Here is an 18,719-nt window from a genome sequence, read left to right on the forward strand (position 1 = left end):
AGAGTTCCTGTTAAGAGTTTTAAGTCCAGATGTAGAATTAATATGTGTGATGCACAAAGAACATGGTGTTTCATTCTATTTTATAGAGGAACAATGATTTAATGAGTGGAACATTTTTGTGTGTAATAAGGAAAAATGTGAAACCAGAAAAATAGCAAAACACTTCATTTACTGCTATTATGTGCCAGAAATATTACTGATGCATTTCTATATAAATTTAAAGCAGTATTTTGTATTTTTAAAGCAAAAAAATGTGTGTATGTTTCAGGTAACTACAAATATTTTGATCCTCTGAATGTATTTATCAACATATACCAAACCTTAAGGCACATTATTAAAGTCACTCAGTTTGCTGTAGTTCCAAAGTTATCTCCTAATTAACTTCTTAAAATAGGACAATGGACATATGATATGGACTTTGGAGAACTGGTAGTGTACACCCAAACCAATATAACTAGAATGAATGAAATGGTGTTAGCAGATCAAGATTTTGGCAAATTTTGCTTTTATAAGGCAATATTAACCTACCATCTGGAAAATCTGGGTGACAGAGCTGCAGATCCTTGCAGGTTCGAGCTGGGTTGTTCTGAGTGCCTATTGGGTATTTCATGTGTTCAATATCCTGTTTCAGAGAACTCAGCGAGCCAAAGATCTCTTCCATTCCATCAGTGTAATCTTCTGCAATAGATAGCTTGGCATCTGTGGATCTCTTGGACTTTTTGGAGGCCTGGATTGGCAACGGTTGAATAACCTCACCTGGAGGTCCCTGGGAACACAAAGCCAATAGCTTTCCATTCCATTTTTTAAAAAAATACAAATATACAAATAATACAAATAACCACAATACTTGACCAAAGCTTAGAACAGTGATGGCCAACCTTTTAGAGACTGAGTGCCCAAACTGCAACCCAAAACCCACTTATGTATCATCGGGTGGTAACGGCACTCAGTGGGACTAAAAAGTTCAATCAATAAAATTCCAAATTGCGAGATCTTCCCCCCCCCCAAGAAGTTGAAATTGATTCATTGAAACTTTCTTTTTTCTTTTTGCACATCGCGGTGGAGGCCTAAAGCGAAAAGGTTTTATAAAACCCAGCTGAAGGCCTAGGACTGGGGCGACAGCACGTGTGCCCACAGAGAGCACTCTGTGTGCCACCTGTGGCATGAGTGCCATAGGTTCGCCAACACGGTCTTAGACGTTCTCCCAGGAGGGAAAATGAAACTTTTATGAAAAACAAAATTATTACACCATAAACCTATTATAAAATAGGTAAGTAATATAGAAATAAACATTTGTTCCACTGGTGTGATTCAGCCGGTTCGCACCACTTCAGTAGAACTGGTAGCTAATTTTTTGTTGCCCAGGCCCAGAATGGACTTCCGGAAGCAGCATACACGGAGAGAACTGGTTGTTTTTTTTGGAATATTTGAATCCCACCACTGGTTTGTTCAAATAGAAATGTCACACCGTTACTAAGAAACAGAACCAGGTGTTTACCAGGAAGGCAGAAAAGTCACAATTAATAATGTATTTAATTATTGAAAAAAATAAAAAGGTTAATTTAAAATGTTGTATGCAGTTGCTTTCTCCTTTTAGTTGTTCACATACATGTGCCTAGGCCCTAGACTCTGATATGGGATGACCAGGTTTGGGGTGACCAGGTACACAGCTTCCCATATTTTCTTAATATTATGTATTAACATAAAAGAGAAAGAAACATTTCTAGCATGGACAGTCCTCTTGCTCCAATCTTTTCCCCATAGCTATCATGCCCTTAACTTTTTCACTACTACACTCAACTTTAGTCTTTTTTTTTCTTTTGGTAATTATCCTACTCTGCCGTGTTTCATTTTAATTTGCGTTGTCAAAAGCAAATCTTTTCTTTGCCCAAAGTTTTAAAGTTTGATTTGAAAGTGTCATCAAATAGCACATTTCTTTTGTCTTATGATAGGAGAATTTTGCTTCCATTGTGAGCCACCAGTGGTTTGTTTGTTTTTTTGAGTGTTGTAAAACTTACATAATGCATTATATTATTCTGATACAGTGATATTGATAGAGTATTGATTAAAAATGATAAACATTCTAATGCTTAAGTAGGATAAGCCATTGAGAATACAATGAAATAAATATTATCCATCTTAATTATGGTTTAAAATATCAGTGTTAATAAGCGTAAGAGTATTTGGCTGTTTCATCAAGGACTGAACAGAACAAAAAAGATGTCCTAACAATAAAGCACCCGCTGAGGTTGCATTGAAGTATTTGTTGTACAATATACCTGCACCAAAGCACCATTGCTGGGCTGTGCATAGGATATCAGTTGGCCTTAATCTGGCCTGATATTATTGTACATAACTAAAAATATCCATGGTGTTGTTGGCTTTTTTTTAAAAAAAAAGTCCCTGCTTTAGCTTTCCTTGAAGATTATCAGGGGACAACCACACACTGTTAAAGTCAGATGTTAATCTCCTTGTCATATTTAAAGGCTATGCTTTGCAGTCAACATCTATAATAGTGTACTCAATTTCGATCAAATCAAAAGGAGTCTTACTTACAGGAGGCCCAGGTGGTCCAGGTAAACCACCATCACCTTTCTGGCCACCAGGACCCTACGAAGGGGGTAGAATGATATAATTTTAATAAACCTCATAAATTGAAAAAGAATAGTGAGCCACACCAAGGCCGACAGGAGGGGAGGGGAAGGGGGAGGTGGGAGAATCTGTGTGGAGCAACTTACCGTTGAACCTTTAGAGCCTTTGGGGCCTTGAGGACCCTATAGAAAAAGTAAGACACAGTCACACAAAATTGCATTTGTATATAATGAACTAAAACAAGGTAAATTGGGCATAGTTACTTACAGGTAAACCAGGAGGGCCTGGGGGACCAAGTGGCCCAGCTGGTCCAGGAATTCCCTAGAAAAAGAGCACGTATAAAATCATTGCTAGTTTATTCCATTAAAAACAGCTTTGCTGGCTGGGGAATTCTGGGAGTTGAAGTCCACCCACCTTAAAGTTACCAAGGTTAAGAAACACTGTATTGCCTTTTAATTGGAAAGACATACACAGGTAGTCAGTGACTTACAACCATTTGTTTAGTGACTGTTTGAAGTTATGACTCATTGAAAAAAGTGACTCATAACTGATTTTCACACTTACGACTATTGCAACATCCCCAGGGTCACGTGTTCAAAATTTGAGCGCATGGCAACTGGCATGTATTTATGACAGTTGCACTGTCCCGGGGTCATCTGATCACCATTTGTAATCTTCCCAATGGGCTTACGACAAGCAAAGTCAATGGGGGAAGCCAGATTCACTTAATGACCGCATGATTCACTTAACAACTGTGGCAAAAAAAGGTTGTAAAATGGGGCAAAACTCATTTAACAACTGCCTTGCTTAGCAAAGGAAATTTTGGGCTCAACTGTGGTCATAAGTTGAGGACAACCTGTAAATGCTTTTAACTTTTTTTTCATCCAAAAGCAAAGAAGGTTTTAGTGGAAGTCTCATAATGTATGATATTCTCACTCTCACCTTAGATCAGAGGTGGGGAACTATGGCTCCTTTATGACTTGTGGACTGAGCACAACTGGCTCAGAAATTCTGGGAGTTGAAGTCCACAAATCATAAAAGGACCATAGTTCCCCACCCCTGCCTTAGATACAAGGTATGGAAGGAGAGTAAGTGTCCTTTTCCTGCAAATGAAATTCTATCTCTGGCAGTCTGCAGTCTCCCTTGTCTCCTCTCCATGTGTCAATTAAATGCAGAAATGTGGAGAAACTCCTCCTGGGTGCTTTTTTCAGATGAGCAAGCAGCAGCAGTCAGGGAGATATCAAAGTAATAGAGAAATGTGTAACAGAAAACCTAATTCTAAACCTCATCACCTCACAATAATTTATATCAAAACACCATGAAACGAACTTCAAAAGCATCTTGAGAATGATATAGAAAAAAAAAAACTAGGGGAAAAAACTTGCCTGAAATTGGGCAACAGATGTTCAGTTCTGGATTTATATTGATGTTGATGTAGAAAAGTGAAGAGATCTTACTCTGATTACTTCCATTTTACTACTACTCAGTAAAGTTTAAAAGGAAAGGAGACCTCTGAAGCCACCAGCCCGAGTGCACAGACTTTATGCATAGGTGGATTAAAAATTAATATTCTTATGTAATTATTATAAAGATGATATAGAAAGAGATTTCATTTTAATCCAAAAATCTAATTGTGGTGTCAAGGGGCACATTGGTGTATAACACTAATGGAAAGCCAATGGAATTATATTGCTAGAACGAGTAGGACAAATAACTGGAAAAATAAATAAAAAGATTACATTTAGATCTGGAATGCAATGAATAGTCATAAGCAAATTTCAATAAAATTAAAATCGGCTCTCAATTACCAGAATATTTTCAGCCATGTATTGCTTACTGGAATGAAGCTAACACTAGCTGAAGTGCTTTGGGATTTTTGGAATTATTAATGTTTTAATTTCACCAAAAGTACATCTCCAAACACTGTATACACTGGATTAGTCATCTCTGTATTGATTTTGCATCTGGGAAATATTTTTCTTTTTCTCTTTGTTGGTGCTTTCTTTATTTGCTTTCGTAACTTTTCCATTTTTCTACAGTATTTTATGATAAATTAAAATAAATGAACATTCATAAATACATTTTTAAAGTATCTATGAGAACTGGAAAGACCCAAGCCAGATTCACAGTCTCCTTGTCCAACCACAAGGATGGTCCACTATAGAAATGGCTGTTTTCTTATCCTGTCTCTAAAGTCTACATGTGAGCAATATAGAACATACTAATGTACATGGGTGAAGTGGCCTGAAATGACACATTCTGTGTCACATAATGTCTCCAACTGATTCTGCCAGTTTCTTAGGAGAACATCTCCTCTGCTCTGAGGGCCTGTTGTGGTCCCTGAAGGTTTCTCCTGCCTTTCAGTCTCTCCTTTTGCTGCAATCACACCCCAAGTTCCTATAGGTATTTTTTTTTCTTTTGTTCATTAAACAATTGCTCTATCGAAAGATGTAGACCACCCTTTTTATGGCTTAACACATATAGTACTGTTTCTCATCAAAGGCCATGAACCGGATGTATGGATATTCAGATCAGTAAAACTCTAGTCCATTTTAATGTTTGCTTTTTATTGATTGATCTTCCTCAGTTTTTAAATGAAAATTTCCATGATGTCCTTTTTTGTAGATGTTTCTAAAGGAAGGGTTTTAAAAAAAAATAGGTAAGCTTTCATTTGAAAACAAAATAGCTCTTCTTTTGCAGTTTTGGGAAGCACATAGTGGACTTCCAAATGAAGATGAAGTTAAGGGAGTCGGGCATGATATGTCCCCACTACCACACAATATTATATTGAAAAGCTTGTAACTGTAATAATGTTGACATACCCATGATTTTTTTTAAATCTGAGGACAGAGAAATGCTATTTCAAGCCAGTGTATGCTGCTTCAGAGTCAGCATAGCATCATTGCTTTTTTGCTTGAAGAAATGTATACTCCTTGTTCACCTTCATTTTCTAGTTCTGGTATGCCAGCATTAATATTTTGTAAGACAAAATAACTTTGCTGCTATGAAGACCAGGATGGATTTGAGGATTTTTAATGCATTTGCTAATATTTGTTACCAATTCACACTTGTTTATATAGAAGGAACTCAAATTTGCTTCTGCAATTTTATTATAATTTATATGAACAGAATATATGTAGGACGTGTTTGCAATGTATTTTCTAAGGCTTTTTAGGGATGGAGTGGGACATGAATTTTGTGCCTTGAAAACCTAACAAGGAAGAAGCACTGACTGGCAGGAAATTCATGATCTTCTGCTATTGGCCAGATAGATATATCTAAAATTGAATATCCTGCTGTTCAACGAGTTTTGACTGGTGGGACCTAGGAGGAAGGCTTTCTCAGCTGCTGCTCCCCACCCTGTGGAACATCTTAACTCCAGAGGCAAGGTGAGTCCCACTCTTGTGGTTTTCCGGAAGAGTGTTAAGATCTGATTTGGCTTATTAGCATGGGACTCTAAAAGTGTGATGCACCCTGGGGATGGCTGGTGGCCTGAGGACACTCCTGCTGCCTTGTTAACTTCTTAGCTTTTGAATTTTAACCTGATTTATTTTTACATATATGTTTCGACCTGTTTTTAACTCTGTTTTTAAGCTATGCTTCTATTTATGTATTTATATGGTTTTATTGCACTGTTGCAAACCTCCCAGAATCACAGAAGTGAAATGGGTGGTATAGAATTTTAATAAATAAATAAATGTCTAAACAGATCTGCAAATGGTCAAAATAGCCCAGATTAGTTTTGGCATATTTTAAATAGATTGAAAAGTATTAGAGACAGAAAAAGTTACTTGACAAACTTTTTTTAGATTCAATTTTCCCAAAGAACTAGAGAGTTACATGGAGGTTGTTAATTTAAGAAAAACACAGCAAATGTGATGCTATCCATTACAATGTGCCTATGTTGGTGCAGAGTCTGCTGCACGTCTGTTCCTTGATAAAGAAATTTTATTACTAAAACTCTCTTCATTGGGCATTCCTGTTGAAGAACGGAGAAGTCCATTTTTCCAATTACTTTCTTCTTGGCCCTCTCTTTAATTTCTGAAAATCTGCTCTGCAGAACTCAGACTCTCTGAAATAGTGAGGAATTCTTCCATTCACACAAAAGTAAGCCTGAAGCCAATTCAGAATTATCTGACAGTGGACATTATTGTAAAATAACCAATTTACTAATGCTAAAGGCTGTGCAACAAGCTACTAATTTGTAGATAGCCTAAACAGTTGTAGAATTAAAAGGTAAAGAAAAGGATTTCTCTAGGTGCAGTTTTTACTAACTGAATCTCCTTTTGATCCCGTAGATCCCTGTGTACCAGGTAGACCCCTGTCACCCTTTTCTCCTTGTTCTCCTGGAGGTCCAATCAGTCCAATCAATCCAGGATGTCCCTATAAGTAGATATAAAAAATATGATTTGCCATCAAATAATACAACTGAAAGAATAGCATCCAGTGAAGTGATAATTATGTTTTTATGGAATAGTTATTGCATGAGCTGAATACTAAAGATATATTTCCATGTACCTTTTCGCCTTTCGAACCTGGATCCCCTTTCAATCCTGGCAAGCCAGGTGGACCCTAAAGATATCAAGAAAAATATCATTAAGATAGCCTTAAGATACAGAAGGATCTTGACAGAGTTGAACATTGGGTGCTATCTAACAAAATTCAATGGTGAAAAAAATAAGGTTCTACATTTAGGCAAGAAAAACCAAATGCACAGGTACAGTGTAAGTGTTACCTTGCTCAATAGTAGTAACTGTGAGAGGGATCTCAGAGTCCTAATGGACAATCACTTAAATGTAAGCCAGCAGTGTGCTGCAGCTGCCCAAAAAGCCAACACAGTGCTAGGCTGCATTAACAGAGGGAGAGAATCAAGATCACGCAAAGTGTTAATACCACTTTATAATGACTTGGTAAGACCACACTTGGAATACTGCATCCAGTTTTGGTCACCACGATGTGGAAAAGATGTTGAGACTCTAGAAAGAGTACAGAGAAGAGGAACAAAGATGATAAGGGGACTAGAGGCTAAAACATATAAGGAACGGTTGCTGGAATTGGGTATGTCTAGTTTAATGAAGAGAAGGACTAGGGATGACATGATAGCAGTGTTCCAATATCTCAGGGGTTGCCACAAAGAAGAGGGAGTCAAGCTATTCTCCAAAGCACCTGAAGGCAGGACAAGAAGCAACGGATGGAAACTAATCAAAGAGAGAAGCAACCTAGAACTAAGGAGAAACTTCCTGACAGTTAGAACAATTAATCAATGGAACAACCTGCCTCCAGAAGTTGTGAATGCTCCAACACTGGAAGTTTTTAAGAAGAGACTGACAACCATTTGTCTGAAATGGTATAGGGTTTCCTGCCTGAGCAGGAGGTTGGACTAGAAGATCTTCAAGGTCCTTTCCAACTCTATTATTATTACTGTTGTTGTTGTTATTATTATTAAAGATGGTGGCAATTTGTGAATCAAGTACATCAAAGATTTTGCATGTTCAGATGTAATCGTTTCTCACAGCATTCAATGACCAATGTCATTCAGTGTGCTACAAGGCACAAGATGACCTTTAACAATATGCTCTTACCAGGAATTTATCTGAGTAATTCATTGGGCTAATGTTGGCTGTGGTTTTTACCCTGCTTTACCTGACATTTATTGTTGTCTTTGTGAGATTGAGCAGGCTTAAGAAGGTCATTTTATTTCAGTTCAACCCGTTTGCCAATTGGCCTCCGTCTGTAAAACTGTACAGAAACACAATCTGGGGGCAAGTGAGTTTTATTAATTAATGTATTAATTATATCAGACTGATATCCACTTTTTCTCTGGGAGCTTAAAGTCACAAATGAGCTCCACATTATAGGAAAAAGAGCTATAAGAAGATCACAACTAACAACCTGTGGTGGCACAGGGGTTAGAATGCAGTATCGCAGGCTAACTCACTGCCAGGAATTCGATCCTGACCGGCTCAAGTTTGACTCAGCCTTCCATCATTCTGAGGTTGGTAAAATGAGGATCCAGATTGTTGGGGACCATATGCTGACACTAAACTTCTTAGAGAGGGCAGTAAAGCCCTGTGAAGCAGTATATAAGTCTAAGTCAGGGGTGTCAAACTCAATTTCACTGAGGGCCACATCAGCATTGTGGTTGCCCTCAGGGGGCCAGGTGGGTGTGGCCTGGGTGTGTGTGGCCTACTGGGTTGGCGTGGCTAGAGTGCGTGTGGCCTACAGGGTGGGCGTGGCCAGCTCTACATCGTTTGTATCAAGGGTGCCTATGGGGGCCTGGGCAGGAATGGGACAGATCTGGCAGGAGGAGGGTCTCTGGGCCAGGGCCAAGGCAGTGGGGGCCGTTCCCTCACTGTTTCCAGGATGGTTTTGCAGGCCACATGAAACCACTTCGCGGGCCAGATCCGGCCCCGAGGCCTTGTGTTTGACATGTCTGGTCTAAGTGCTATTGCTTTGCTTTCATTGTTAGTCATTTCTCCTAAGCATCTATTCTTTCATTTGAAGTCTTTCAAAATTATTTGTCTGAGGACAGATAGCTTCCTTATTACTAAAGCAATAGAAAAGTATATCACCTGCAACTATGACATTTAGAGGAAATCCAATGTTGTTGTTGTTTTTTTTAAAAAAAGTTAGTGCAACTTTCCCCCCCACCTCTCTCTGATCTAAACAAAGCTGTAAGTCATATATATAACTCAATCAATTTCAGGGTCTGGCCATGCTTATTGCTGGCATAGGGACCTAGCTCCGTTTCAAGCTGAGAGAATGAGATTTTTGAAAAATTATCCATTCCCTGGTTAGAGATGAATGAAGGAAATGTGTTACAATACTTCTTTTGCAATAGTTAAAAGGAAAAATGCACATATTTATTTTAGAATAGCCAGGCCAATGTTATAGGTAGGGCAATTACAAGAGAAGGATGAAGATGGAAGATAATATGTGAAACCTATAAATAACAGGTCAAAATTATAGTCCGAACCAGTTATTTTTAAATGTATAGAAAGGATGTCAACTATTTTATCTTTACAGAGTAATATCAAACTATTCTAAACAGGTTTGGCTGAATAAAGTATCCATTTAGGGAATTATATCAAGCTGGAACTGAATTATTGCAACTAAATCTGAAAGAAGCAAGCATCGGACTGCAACATAAATCTCATTTAATGCAAGTGATAAGACTCACTTATGAGTAAGTAGGCATCGGAATATGTTATTAATTATTCATTGAACAGCTGCTTGCAGTGATGAGAAGGCTGCCGATGAGAGGGTAGGGAATAAAATATCTTAGGTTGTAATCCTTTGCACACTTACACATGAAGCCCAGAAGGACTTAATAGGATATCATTAGGAGTAACTGTGTTAGGAATGGACAGGTAATTCCAACTACTAACTTTTAACTTTTCTTCTTTTAGGTAACATTAGATGGAAATGTTCCAGGCAAATATATACATATATATTCACTGTGACACATTCAGTATTCTTGCTTTACCTAAGGCTTTGCATTCTGTTTACAAATGCAATACAGTGGATATAACCTGAGGTTAACAACTACAGCAGCGTATGAACTTTAGGTACGAATCAGTGAGTTAAAAGGCTAGATGTCTAATTATTAATGTTGCTTTTCTTATCCTTTTCAAACAAAGGTTTGCAAATTTACTTCTGAAGAGAGATATATTTCATAACTCTGAACTGACATTTGGTTTAAAATCAGAGGTGTAAGAAGAACTAAGACCACAGATGACCCTACAGCAATATGGATGGATTTCTGATGTCTCTACTTTCTAGTTCTGCTATTTAAAAATAAATTGTCCATGAATCAGTCTTAAAAGATATTGACTAAGGCTTTGATAACAAGCCATACCAGATGCTAAAAGAGAAATGAACACTATTCTTGTTATATATGTTCAAAGCTTTTCAGGTAGTTATAATGCAGTATGGCAATGTCATTCTGTCATGTGTTGATGTAGAGCAAGGCTTTTCAACCTTTTCACCTATTGTACCACTTTTAGGATATGGTAAAATCCGAGTACCACCAGTCGCCTAGCAAGGTGTCAAAAACTGGGCATGCTGCAACATTCCAGCTTATTGGTGCTTCTTCTGGGCTCAGCAGAAGTGCCAGGATCAGTGCCAAGCTCCAGCAGGAGCCTGGTGCTGATCCTGGTGCTTCCACTAAGCCCTGACAGCCCTGAAGAAGCACTGATCCTGGCACTTCCGCTGAGCCCTGACAGCCCTGCAGCTCCAACCACCTCTCGCTCAGGCTTGTGCAGTGCTGCCACCAGTTCAGCTCATTCCCCTCCCCCGCTACCACTTTTCTAGGATGGTCGTGTACCACCTGCCAGGTGCCAATGTACCATGGGTGGTACCTGTACCACTGGTTGAAAAGCCCTGATGTAGAGCACAGGTATCAAACTCGCCACGTCACGTGACATGTCACGACATATCGCATCTTTTTTTTTTTTTTGCATTGCCAGAGCTGGGGTAGGAGCGGCCTCCATATGATGCAACTGGCCTGCGGGCCAGCAGTTTGACACCCCTGATATAGAGAGAGTAACGAAGAGTGTAGCATGACTTCAATTTGACAATCTTTTAAAGGCTTATATCTACAGTTCCATGTCAAGCAAAAAGATGAAGTCTAGCAGAAAAATAAATTCAGCCTATGTTTTAAGACAGTTTCACAAATAAAATACTTACCATGGGACCTGGTGGGCCATCTTGACCGGGAACTCCAGGTAAACCTTGTTCTCCCTGCAAAAAAGACATAAATTAAGCTTAATTTGGAAGAGCACGTTATGAAAACCTGAACCAAGAAAGGCACTCACCACAGGGCCGGGAATACCCCTAAGTCCTTCTGGGCCAGATTTTCCTGCAGGACCTTGAGGACCAACTGGGCCAGTTTTTCCTGGAGCACCCTCTGATCCAGGCTCACCCTATAACATAAGCATCAGTGTGAATATTCATATACTGTTGAACCAGTTTATTTACAGATAAAGAAAAGGTAAGTTGCTAAGAATTCCACAACCAGTACAAGAACTAATCCTTTACCTGAGCAAAAGTTAAGAAAGGTAGACATCATCTTAGTCTACTTTAAACTCATTTTGTTTGGGTATATGGGTCGAAAGAAGAAAAGTATGAACCTAAACTATTTGCAGTGACCTTTTTTCTTGTATTAAGATCCTGACATTCCTACAGCTTTCCATTTGTTTAGACCAGGGGTCAGCAACCTGAAACAGTGAAAGAGCCACTCGGAACCGGTTCCCTCACAAAAGGAAAAACTGGGAGCCGCAAAAAATGTGTGCGCATGCACGTACATACGCACATGCGCAGAACAGGGTTTGACTGAAGAGTGGAGCCAAGACGAGATATGCACCTACCCTGCATATTTGAATTGATTGGTTGAACTTTTTTAGTCCCACTTTTTTTTTGGACTACACATGGCAGAGGACTGGGAGCCACAGGAGACGGCTGAAAGAGCCGCATGTGGCTCCGGAGCCGCGGGTTGCAGACCTGTGGTTTAGACCATTTTTCTTCTGAAATGTCTAAAAATTATTGACAGAAATAATATTCATTGGTTTTGGCCAACAGGAATGCATAGAATTTAATGCAAAAAAGAAGTGGTGATTGCAGTAAAAATACAACGGTTACATGTTACCTTTTGGATAAACAAGACTATTAACAAGAGACAGACTAGTAGAATAATGAGCGCCTCAGTTGATAGCTGCTGATAGGAGCGAAAGGCTCTTGGGAACTGATTCCAAAAAGGTGTTTTGGAGTGCATGAGAGAACATTATCTGCTGCTCCTTAATGAGCACCTTTTCCTAAGATTGTGTGGCTGCTGTCTGCAGCCACAACGTGATTCTGAGGAAAGACATTATTGCTTTTAAAAACTGAGGCAGGTGCTACTTTCTTCTTCTACGTGCTTTAAAACACCTGGGATTTTGGAACTGAAACTGAAGCATTTACAGTCTTAATAGCATGTACAGTGCCTCATCTTGTCACAAAAGCCTCACCACTTCTGGACAAATCAATCACTCATCTTTTACTCTTGATTTATGATTCATTCATTCATTCATTCGTTTGTTTGTTCAGGTTTGAGATTGCCCAGCTCGATAAGACACTGGGAAGCTCACAACATTAAAAGCAAGAAATAATAAAACAGTAAGAATAAAGATCATGTGCAACCAGAAGAAGTAAAGTTTTATAGGGATTCACACATCCTAGCGCATGGCTTAGGACAGGGGTAGGCAACCTTGGCTCTTTTATAACTCGTGGACTTCAACTCCCAGAATTCCTGAGCCAGCATGGCTCAGCTTGGAAACCTCTCCCTTTCCCCTCAGCGTGCCTGACTCAGGAATTCTGGGAGTTGAAGTCCACGAGTCATAAAAGAGCTAAGGTTGCCTACCCCTGGCTTAGGAGGAACAGCCAAATTTTCAATGACTTTTTGAATATTATCCAGGAGGAAGTCATATGAATGTGTCCCTGGGCAGGGCAGAAACGTGTTCTTCTTGTAACTTAAAACATTTACCTTTGCTCCTTTTTCACCTTGTCTTCCTTCTGCACCAGCTGGTCCAGGAGGCCCCTGTCATTAAAAAAAATGGAGAAAAAAATGTATATTAAGCATAATGAGATGAGTTAAGAGTCAGACTTTATTTCTACTTCATGAAGAAATGCATCTCTTCCATAGAAATCTTCACAGGGAATGTTCTTCTGGAGGAGCAGAACAAAACTGTTGCTGATTTTGATCCACTATAGCCCTTGGCCCTCTTAAAAATCTCATCCAAAGTTGGAGTTTCTCTAGAATAGGATGCAGAACATTTCTAGCCAGAGGTCTCATTTTTCCCTTTCTGATAACTACAAAGAAAATGACTAACGAGATCAGAAATGGCAAGGCTCCATTTTCCAACCGCTGCTATTTTTTTAGGATGACCTTAGTATCCTGAGGTTTGTTAGTAAAAAAAACTACTCTTTCAGAGAGTTAAATGTTGAAATGAGTACCTTAAGCTTCAACATTTGAGCATCTGTTTTAACCCTTAAAATCATTAACTGCAACTCATAAAATTGTAAATAAATGTTGCTGCCATTTACCCCATGGTTGAGTTGGAAGCACAAAAGGATCTTAGAGAGCTAAATGAAGACTTGCAAACTGAGCTCTTCCCCAAGATGGCTGCTGAACAAGTAAGGATTTTTTTCTCTTGCCCATGATGTGCCTATTTTGCTGTGTAAGCTGGTTTTCTGGCAGTGGTGCTCCCTGGATTTGAATGAGAGCACTTAGAAATGATCCAAGATGGTTTTTGGATGGCCGCGGACACATTTGGGAAAGGGAGTCTTGAAGATTCCAGTTCCCTTTGGAAGTGGTCAGAAAATCATAGGCATCTATCTACCTATCAGCATTTTGGGTTTTCTTAAGCTTGTATGGGTCTTATTTTCACTTTTTGAATTTTTGCTTTGCTTTCAATCTGTAAAAAATAGACCGTCTAGCTAAATGCTGATTTATTTCAATCCCTTGCTAGACTTTAGGTTCCCCCCCCCCCTTTGATTTATGCTGTTGTTCTAAATAACTTTCACTTTCCATACAGAAACATGACGTGCTTGTGGATGGTGAGGTGCTTTATTTGACTTACATTAATATTGGATTCTCACCACAGGGTTTTTGTTATCTTTTTAATTTGCAAAATACCTGAAGTTTATTTTTTTTAACTTTTCTTTTAATCTTTGATCAAAATATCCAGAAAATACCTTTCCTGTTTCCTTCTGCTTCATCTTTGTTCTCTACTTAAGCTTCATAGAGCAACAATGTTTCAGATTACAGACAAGCAATTGCTGAAATCTAAGGAAAGATCTTCTGGCAACATGTAACTTTTAGCTGAAAGCTTTTTTAAAAAGTTTGATGCGATGATAATGGTCATGGAAAATATTTGGAGGCATGTAGCTTTGGAGGTATCTAATTTGAAAGCTATAGATTAAAGAGATATCAACTGTACATATGGAGAACTGATTTGATTCCATACATGTCTCTGAACTTCAAGTCTGCATTTGTCTACAATAGCAGAAGCCCGAAATGGAGAAGTAACAAATTGGTGTTTCTTAAAAGGACTGGGGGGAGATTGGGGAATGGATTTATTACTCTTAATTGCAAACCATTTTTATCTGGACTCTGTTGGAAAGATAGACCAATTGTGGAGATTGACTGTATTATTTTTAACTAGACAACAACTGATAAGAAATGGTATCAAGAAACAAACATGGACATTTGATCCAGGACAAATTACTCTTATCTTTTGTGATGATTTGGGATAGATAAGATGCCCTGGCAAATTTTCTACCAGTTGATTACATTAACAGTTTATTAACAGAGGGTTTTGAAACTCTAATCTTGTCATTTTCATTACTATTGTTCTTCCTATTAATTATTTTGCCATTAATATAGCAAGTCAATAGCTTGCAAATGGGTTTACTAGTTTAAAAAAATGGGGGGTCTGTTTTGCAAGGGGTGGGAACTAATATTGTAGCGATGTATTAATCAGCATTCAACCACAGGGAATAATATGTGTATATGTGTGGGGTTCTTTTTTAAAAATGCACTTTTAAAATGTGGTTTGTGTCTTTTCTTTATCTTTTCGTTGTTGTTTTAAATTTCCTGGGAGTTTTGTATTTTAACTTTTTCTAATAATTTCTAATAATAATCTAATAATTTTTTTTTGCAAAAAAAACTTGCAGATCATGAATTGCTTTACAATATGAAAAGTGGGTGCTGTATGGACAGTGAAAGACCATAAACCATAATTGTCTTGGGTCACATATAAAATATAGTTATTTAAGAAAATTTATATGGCTGCACATCTTAGTCTCAGTGACTTTGGGTGGCTTACAAAGATAAATACCCAATACATATAAAAAAGCAATAACCCCCCCTCCACGCCTCTGGTGATAACAATCAGCCAATCAAATAAGCCACTTGATGGCTCCATCCCACTCTTGGTTCCTCAGGCCCATTGGCAAACCTAAGCATTCAGGACCTTGTGAAAAAGTGTCATTGTCAGGGCCAATATTATCTCTGGAGGTATGATGTTCCATAGGGAGGGAGTCACCATGGAGACGGCCTTTTTTCTTGGTCCCATTAGATGTATCTCCTCAGGAGAAAGGATCAATAGCATTTCCTGTATTCCTGTTTTGGTGGGTCAGGTGAATGTGACAGGGGAATAGACAAATATTCAAATAATCTGGTCTCAAGATGTGTAGGGTTTTAATTGGACCCAGATTAAACTGTCCAACAGGCTAGAACAGTTCTAGTTCCTATTAAAGTTTAAAAGATAGCTTTATTTCATTCTTTGCATGATACATGCATCTAGCAGAACTACAAGTCTAGCATTACAAGTCAGTAATGCATGTTTTAACGCTTAGCTCATGTATATATATTATATATACGGACCATATCTCCTAGTTCTAGTGTGCAAAAGTTCAGCGTTCTGGGGAAACGTACTGTAGATGGAACAAACTGACATTGTTCATACAACCCATGTCAGATATTAATAATATAATGTGAAAACCAAACATTGAAGCTGAAACATGTTAAAATGGGACTCTTGGATTCTGTACAGATGGGAAATTGGAAATGGTCGTGGCTCTTTGTTGCAGGTTAAACAGTAACATGAAATAATGATAAATAAATAATCCAGGTCTTCTAACATTTAAGTTGGTTCCCTTTTGCATTTTACATTCTAGGCCAATACATTTTTATTTGTATCCCACCTTTATTATTTTTACAAATAACTCAAGGTGGTGAACATATCCAACACATCTTCCTTCTCCTATTCTCCCTACAAAAATGCTCGTGCAAGGTATATTGGGCTAAGAAAGAGTGATTGCCCAAAGTCACTCAGTTGGCTTTCATGGCTAAGGCTGGAGTAGAACTTGGAATCTCCTGCTTTCTAGCCTGGTGCCTTAACCATTAGACCAGGGGTAGGCAATCTTGGCTCTTTTATGGCTGGGAGTTGAAGTCCACGAGTCATAAAAGAGCCAAGGTTGCCTACCCCTGCATTAGACCAACATGACACATGCTTGACAATAAAATAATTCCTCTCACCAATGCCACACATATTTCCATCTTGGAACTTTAAGTTCACAATGGATAGTCAATATAATTTAGGCTAAGGTTAATAAAAAATTAAACATCCATTATCATTTGTAATATCATTCCATACAAAAGTGAATTAATAAAAGCAAAGAATACAAAACCAGAATAAAATGAAAAAGAAAAAGAAAAGGGAACAACATATAACACATATGTATCAAGAAACTATAAACTCACAAAGTACTTCACAAAGTACTATGTTGGAACTTAAATTTCATAATGGGTAGTCAATATAATTTAGGCTAAGCATAATAAACTTTTAAAACACCCATTATCATTTGTAAGATTATTCTATACAAAAGTAGATTAATAAAAGCATGGAACACTAAACCCAAAAAAAGAAAAAAAGGTAAAGGAACAACATATATCAAATAGGTATCAACAAAGTACAAACTCACAAAGTACAATGTTTTCAGTTGCATTTGTGATAATAAAGCTAAGTTTACTGTGCATTGTATAAAAAGAGATTGTGTTACAAGAGCACTCATATGTTATTTTACTACATGAGACACACTTGAACAAGCTTTGAAATGGTCAGAGGAAATGATCTTGGGACAGGAGAAACAATACAAAACTTTATAATAATTATAAATGTACTTCTTGCATAATCTAGGAATGCAGCTGCAACATCAATTAACAGAGCTTGGGAACACTGTGATCGCTAAATTATAAATACAATGAATCATGATTGGCAAAACAAAGGGGAGGGGCTATATTCATTATCAAACAGTACCAATTCTGCACTGAATGCAAAGTTGGTAAATGAACAGCTCTTGTTAACCCTCATCAGTTGCCAGCATTGCACAGATGGAGCTTCTGAAAAAGAAAGATGGCTAATTGTTATTTATCTGTCTTTGCTATGCTTAGATTGTATAGTATGGATGAAAATTTTAGCTAGCACAAAATATCTCGGCAACAAGAACATGGAATTAATCTCTCTCACCTACCAAGTCTCCAAACTATGATCAAATTCTACCGAAATTCAATGAATAAGTCTGGATTAGATACTCTTTTTTATAGTTTACCTATATCACAGGATACTTATGAGGATAACATGGGGAGAACCACTGTTGTTGGAAGAAGGGTGAGAGAAAAATAGAAAAGTAATCTGTAGAATTAATCATTAAGATGACGTATGCATAAAAACTGTCCATAGGGTTTTCATGGCAAAGATACTGGAGTGGGTTGCTATTTCCTTCTCCAGTGGATCACGTTTTGTCAGAACTCTCAGCTATGACCTGTCCGTCTTGGGTGGCCCTGCACGGCATAGCTCATAGCTTCATTGAATTATGCAAGCCCCTTCGCCACGACAAGGCAGTAATCCATGAAAACCCTATGGACAGTACCAAAAGGCAAAACGATATGATGCTGGAAGATGAGCCCCTCAGGTCGGAAGGCGTCCAATATGCTACTGGGGAAGAGCAGAGGGCTAGTACTAGTAGCGCCAGAAAGAATGAAGCGACTGGGCCAAAGCCAAAAGGACGCTCAGCTGTGGATGTGTCTGGTGGTGAAAGGAAAGTCCAATGCTGTAAAGATTTTTTCTCCATAGGAACCTGGAATGTAAGATCCATGAATCATCGAGGGCAAGAGAAGAAGGGGACGACAGAGAATGAGGTGGCTGGATGGAGTCACTGAAGCAGTAGGCGTGAGCTTAAATGGACTCCAGAAGATGGTGGAAGACAGGAAGGCCTGGAGGAACGTTGTCCATAGGGTCGCGATGAGTCGGACACGACTTCGCAGCTAACAACAACAATGCATAAAAACTATGTCCATAGAACCAGACTTGGAAATCATTTGTTGACTGAGTGGGCAAAGATGTGTATCACACATGTGGTAGGGTAAGATTTGCTGGTTCTGTTTAGGATGAAGAATTCTTCTACATTAGAATTTACACTACAGTTGTATAATTTCCAGCTCAAAATGGAAGGAAATTGTACTACCATTTTTTGGCATTCAGAAGAGACCCACGAAAGGGAATTTGAGGATTAGTTGTGGTCCTGAG

At 38.4% G+C, this 18,719-nt stretch overlaps 1 protein-coding gene across 1 annotated transcript in view; it reads right to left on the reverse strand.

Annotated features, from left to right (window-relative positions):
* Positions 1-18,719, reverse strand: part of COL11A1 (collagen type XI alpha 1 chain) — a gene marked incomplete at its 5' end in the record, with an annotated part of 287,402 nt that overhangs the window by 23,195 nt on the left and 245,488 nt on the right. The window contains 9 exons of the mRNA XM_083358489.1: positions 529-766; positions 2,557-2,610; positions 2,739-2,774; positions 2,860-2,913; positions 6,868-6,975; positions 7,111-7,164; positions 11,281-11,334; positions 11,409-11,516; positions 13,112-13,165. Of these exons, the coding sequence (XP_083214615.1) occupies positions 529-766; positions 2,557-2,610; positions 2,739-2,774; positions 2,860-2,913; positions 6,868-6,975; positions 7,111-7,164; positions 11,281-11,334; positions 11,409-11,516; positions 13,112-13,165 (760 nt within the window). The remainder of the gene's footprint in view (positions 1-528; positions 767-2,556; positions 2,611-2,738; positions 2,775-2,859; positions 2,914-6,867; positions 6,976-7,110; positions 7,165-11,280; positions 11,335-11,408; positions 11,517-13,111; positions 13,166-18,719) is intronic.

The sequence above is a fragment of the Vipera ursinii genome, assembly GCF_947247035.1.
Source record: "Vipera ursinii genome assembly, chromosome: 3".
Classification (NCBI taxonomy): Eukaryota; Metazoa; Chordata; class Lepidosauria; order Squamata; family Viperidae; genus Vipera; species Vipera ursinii.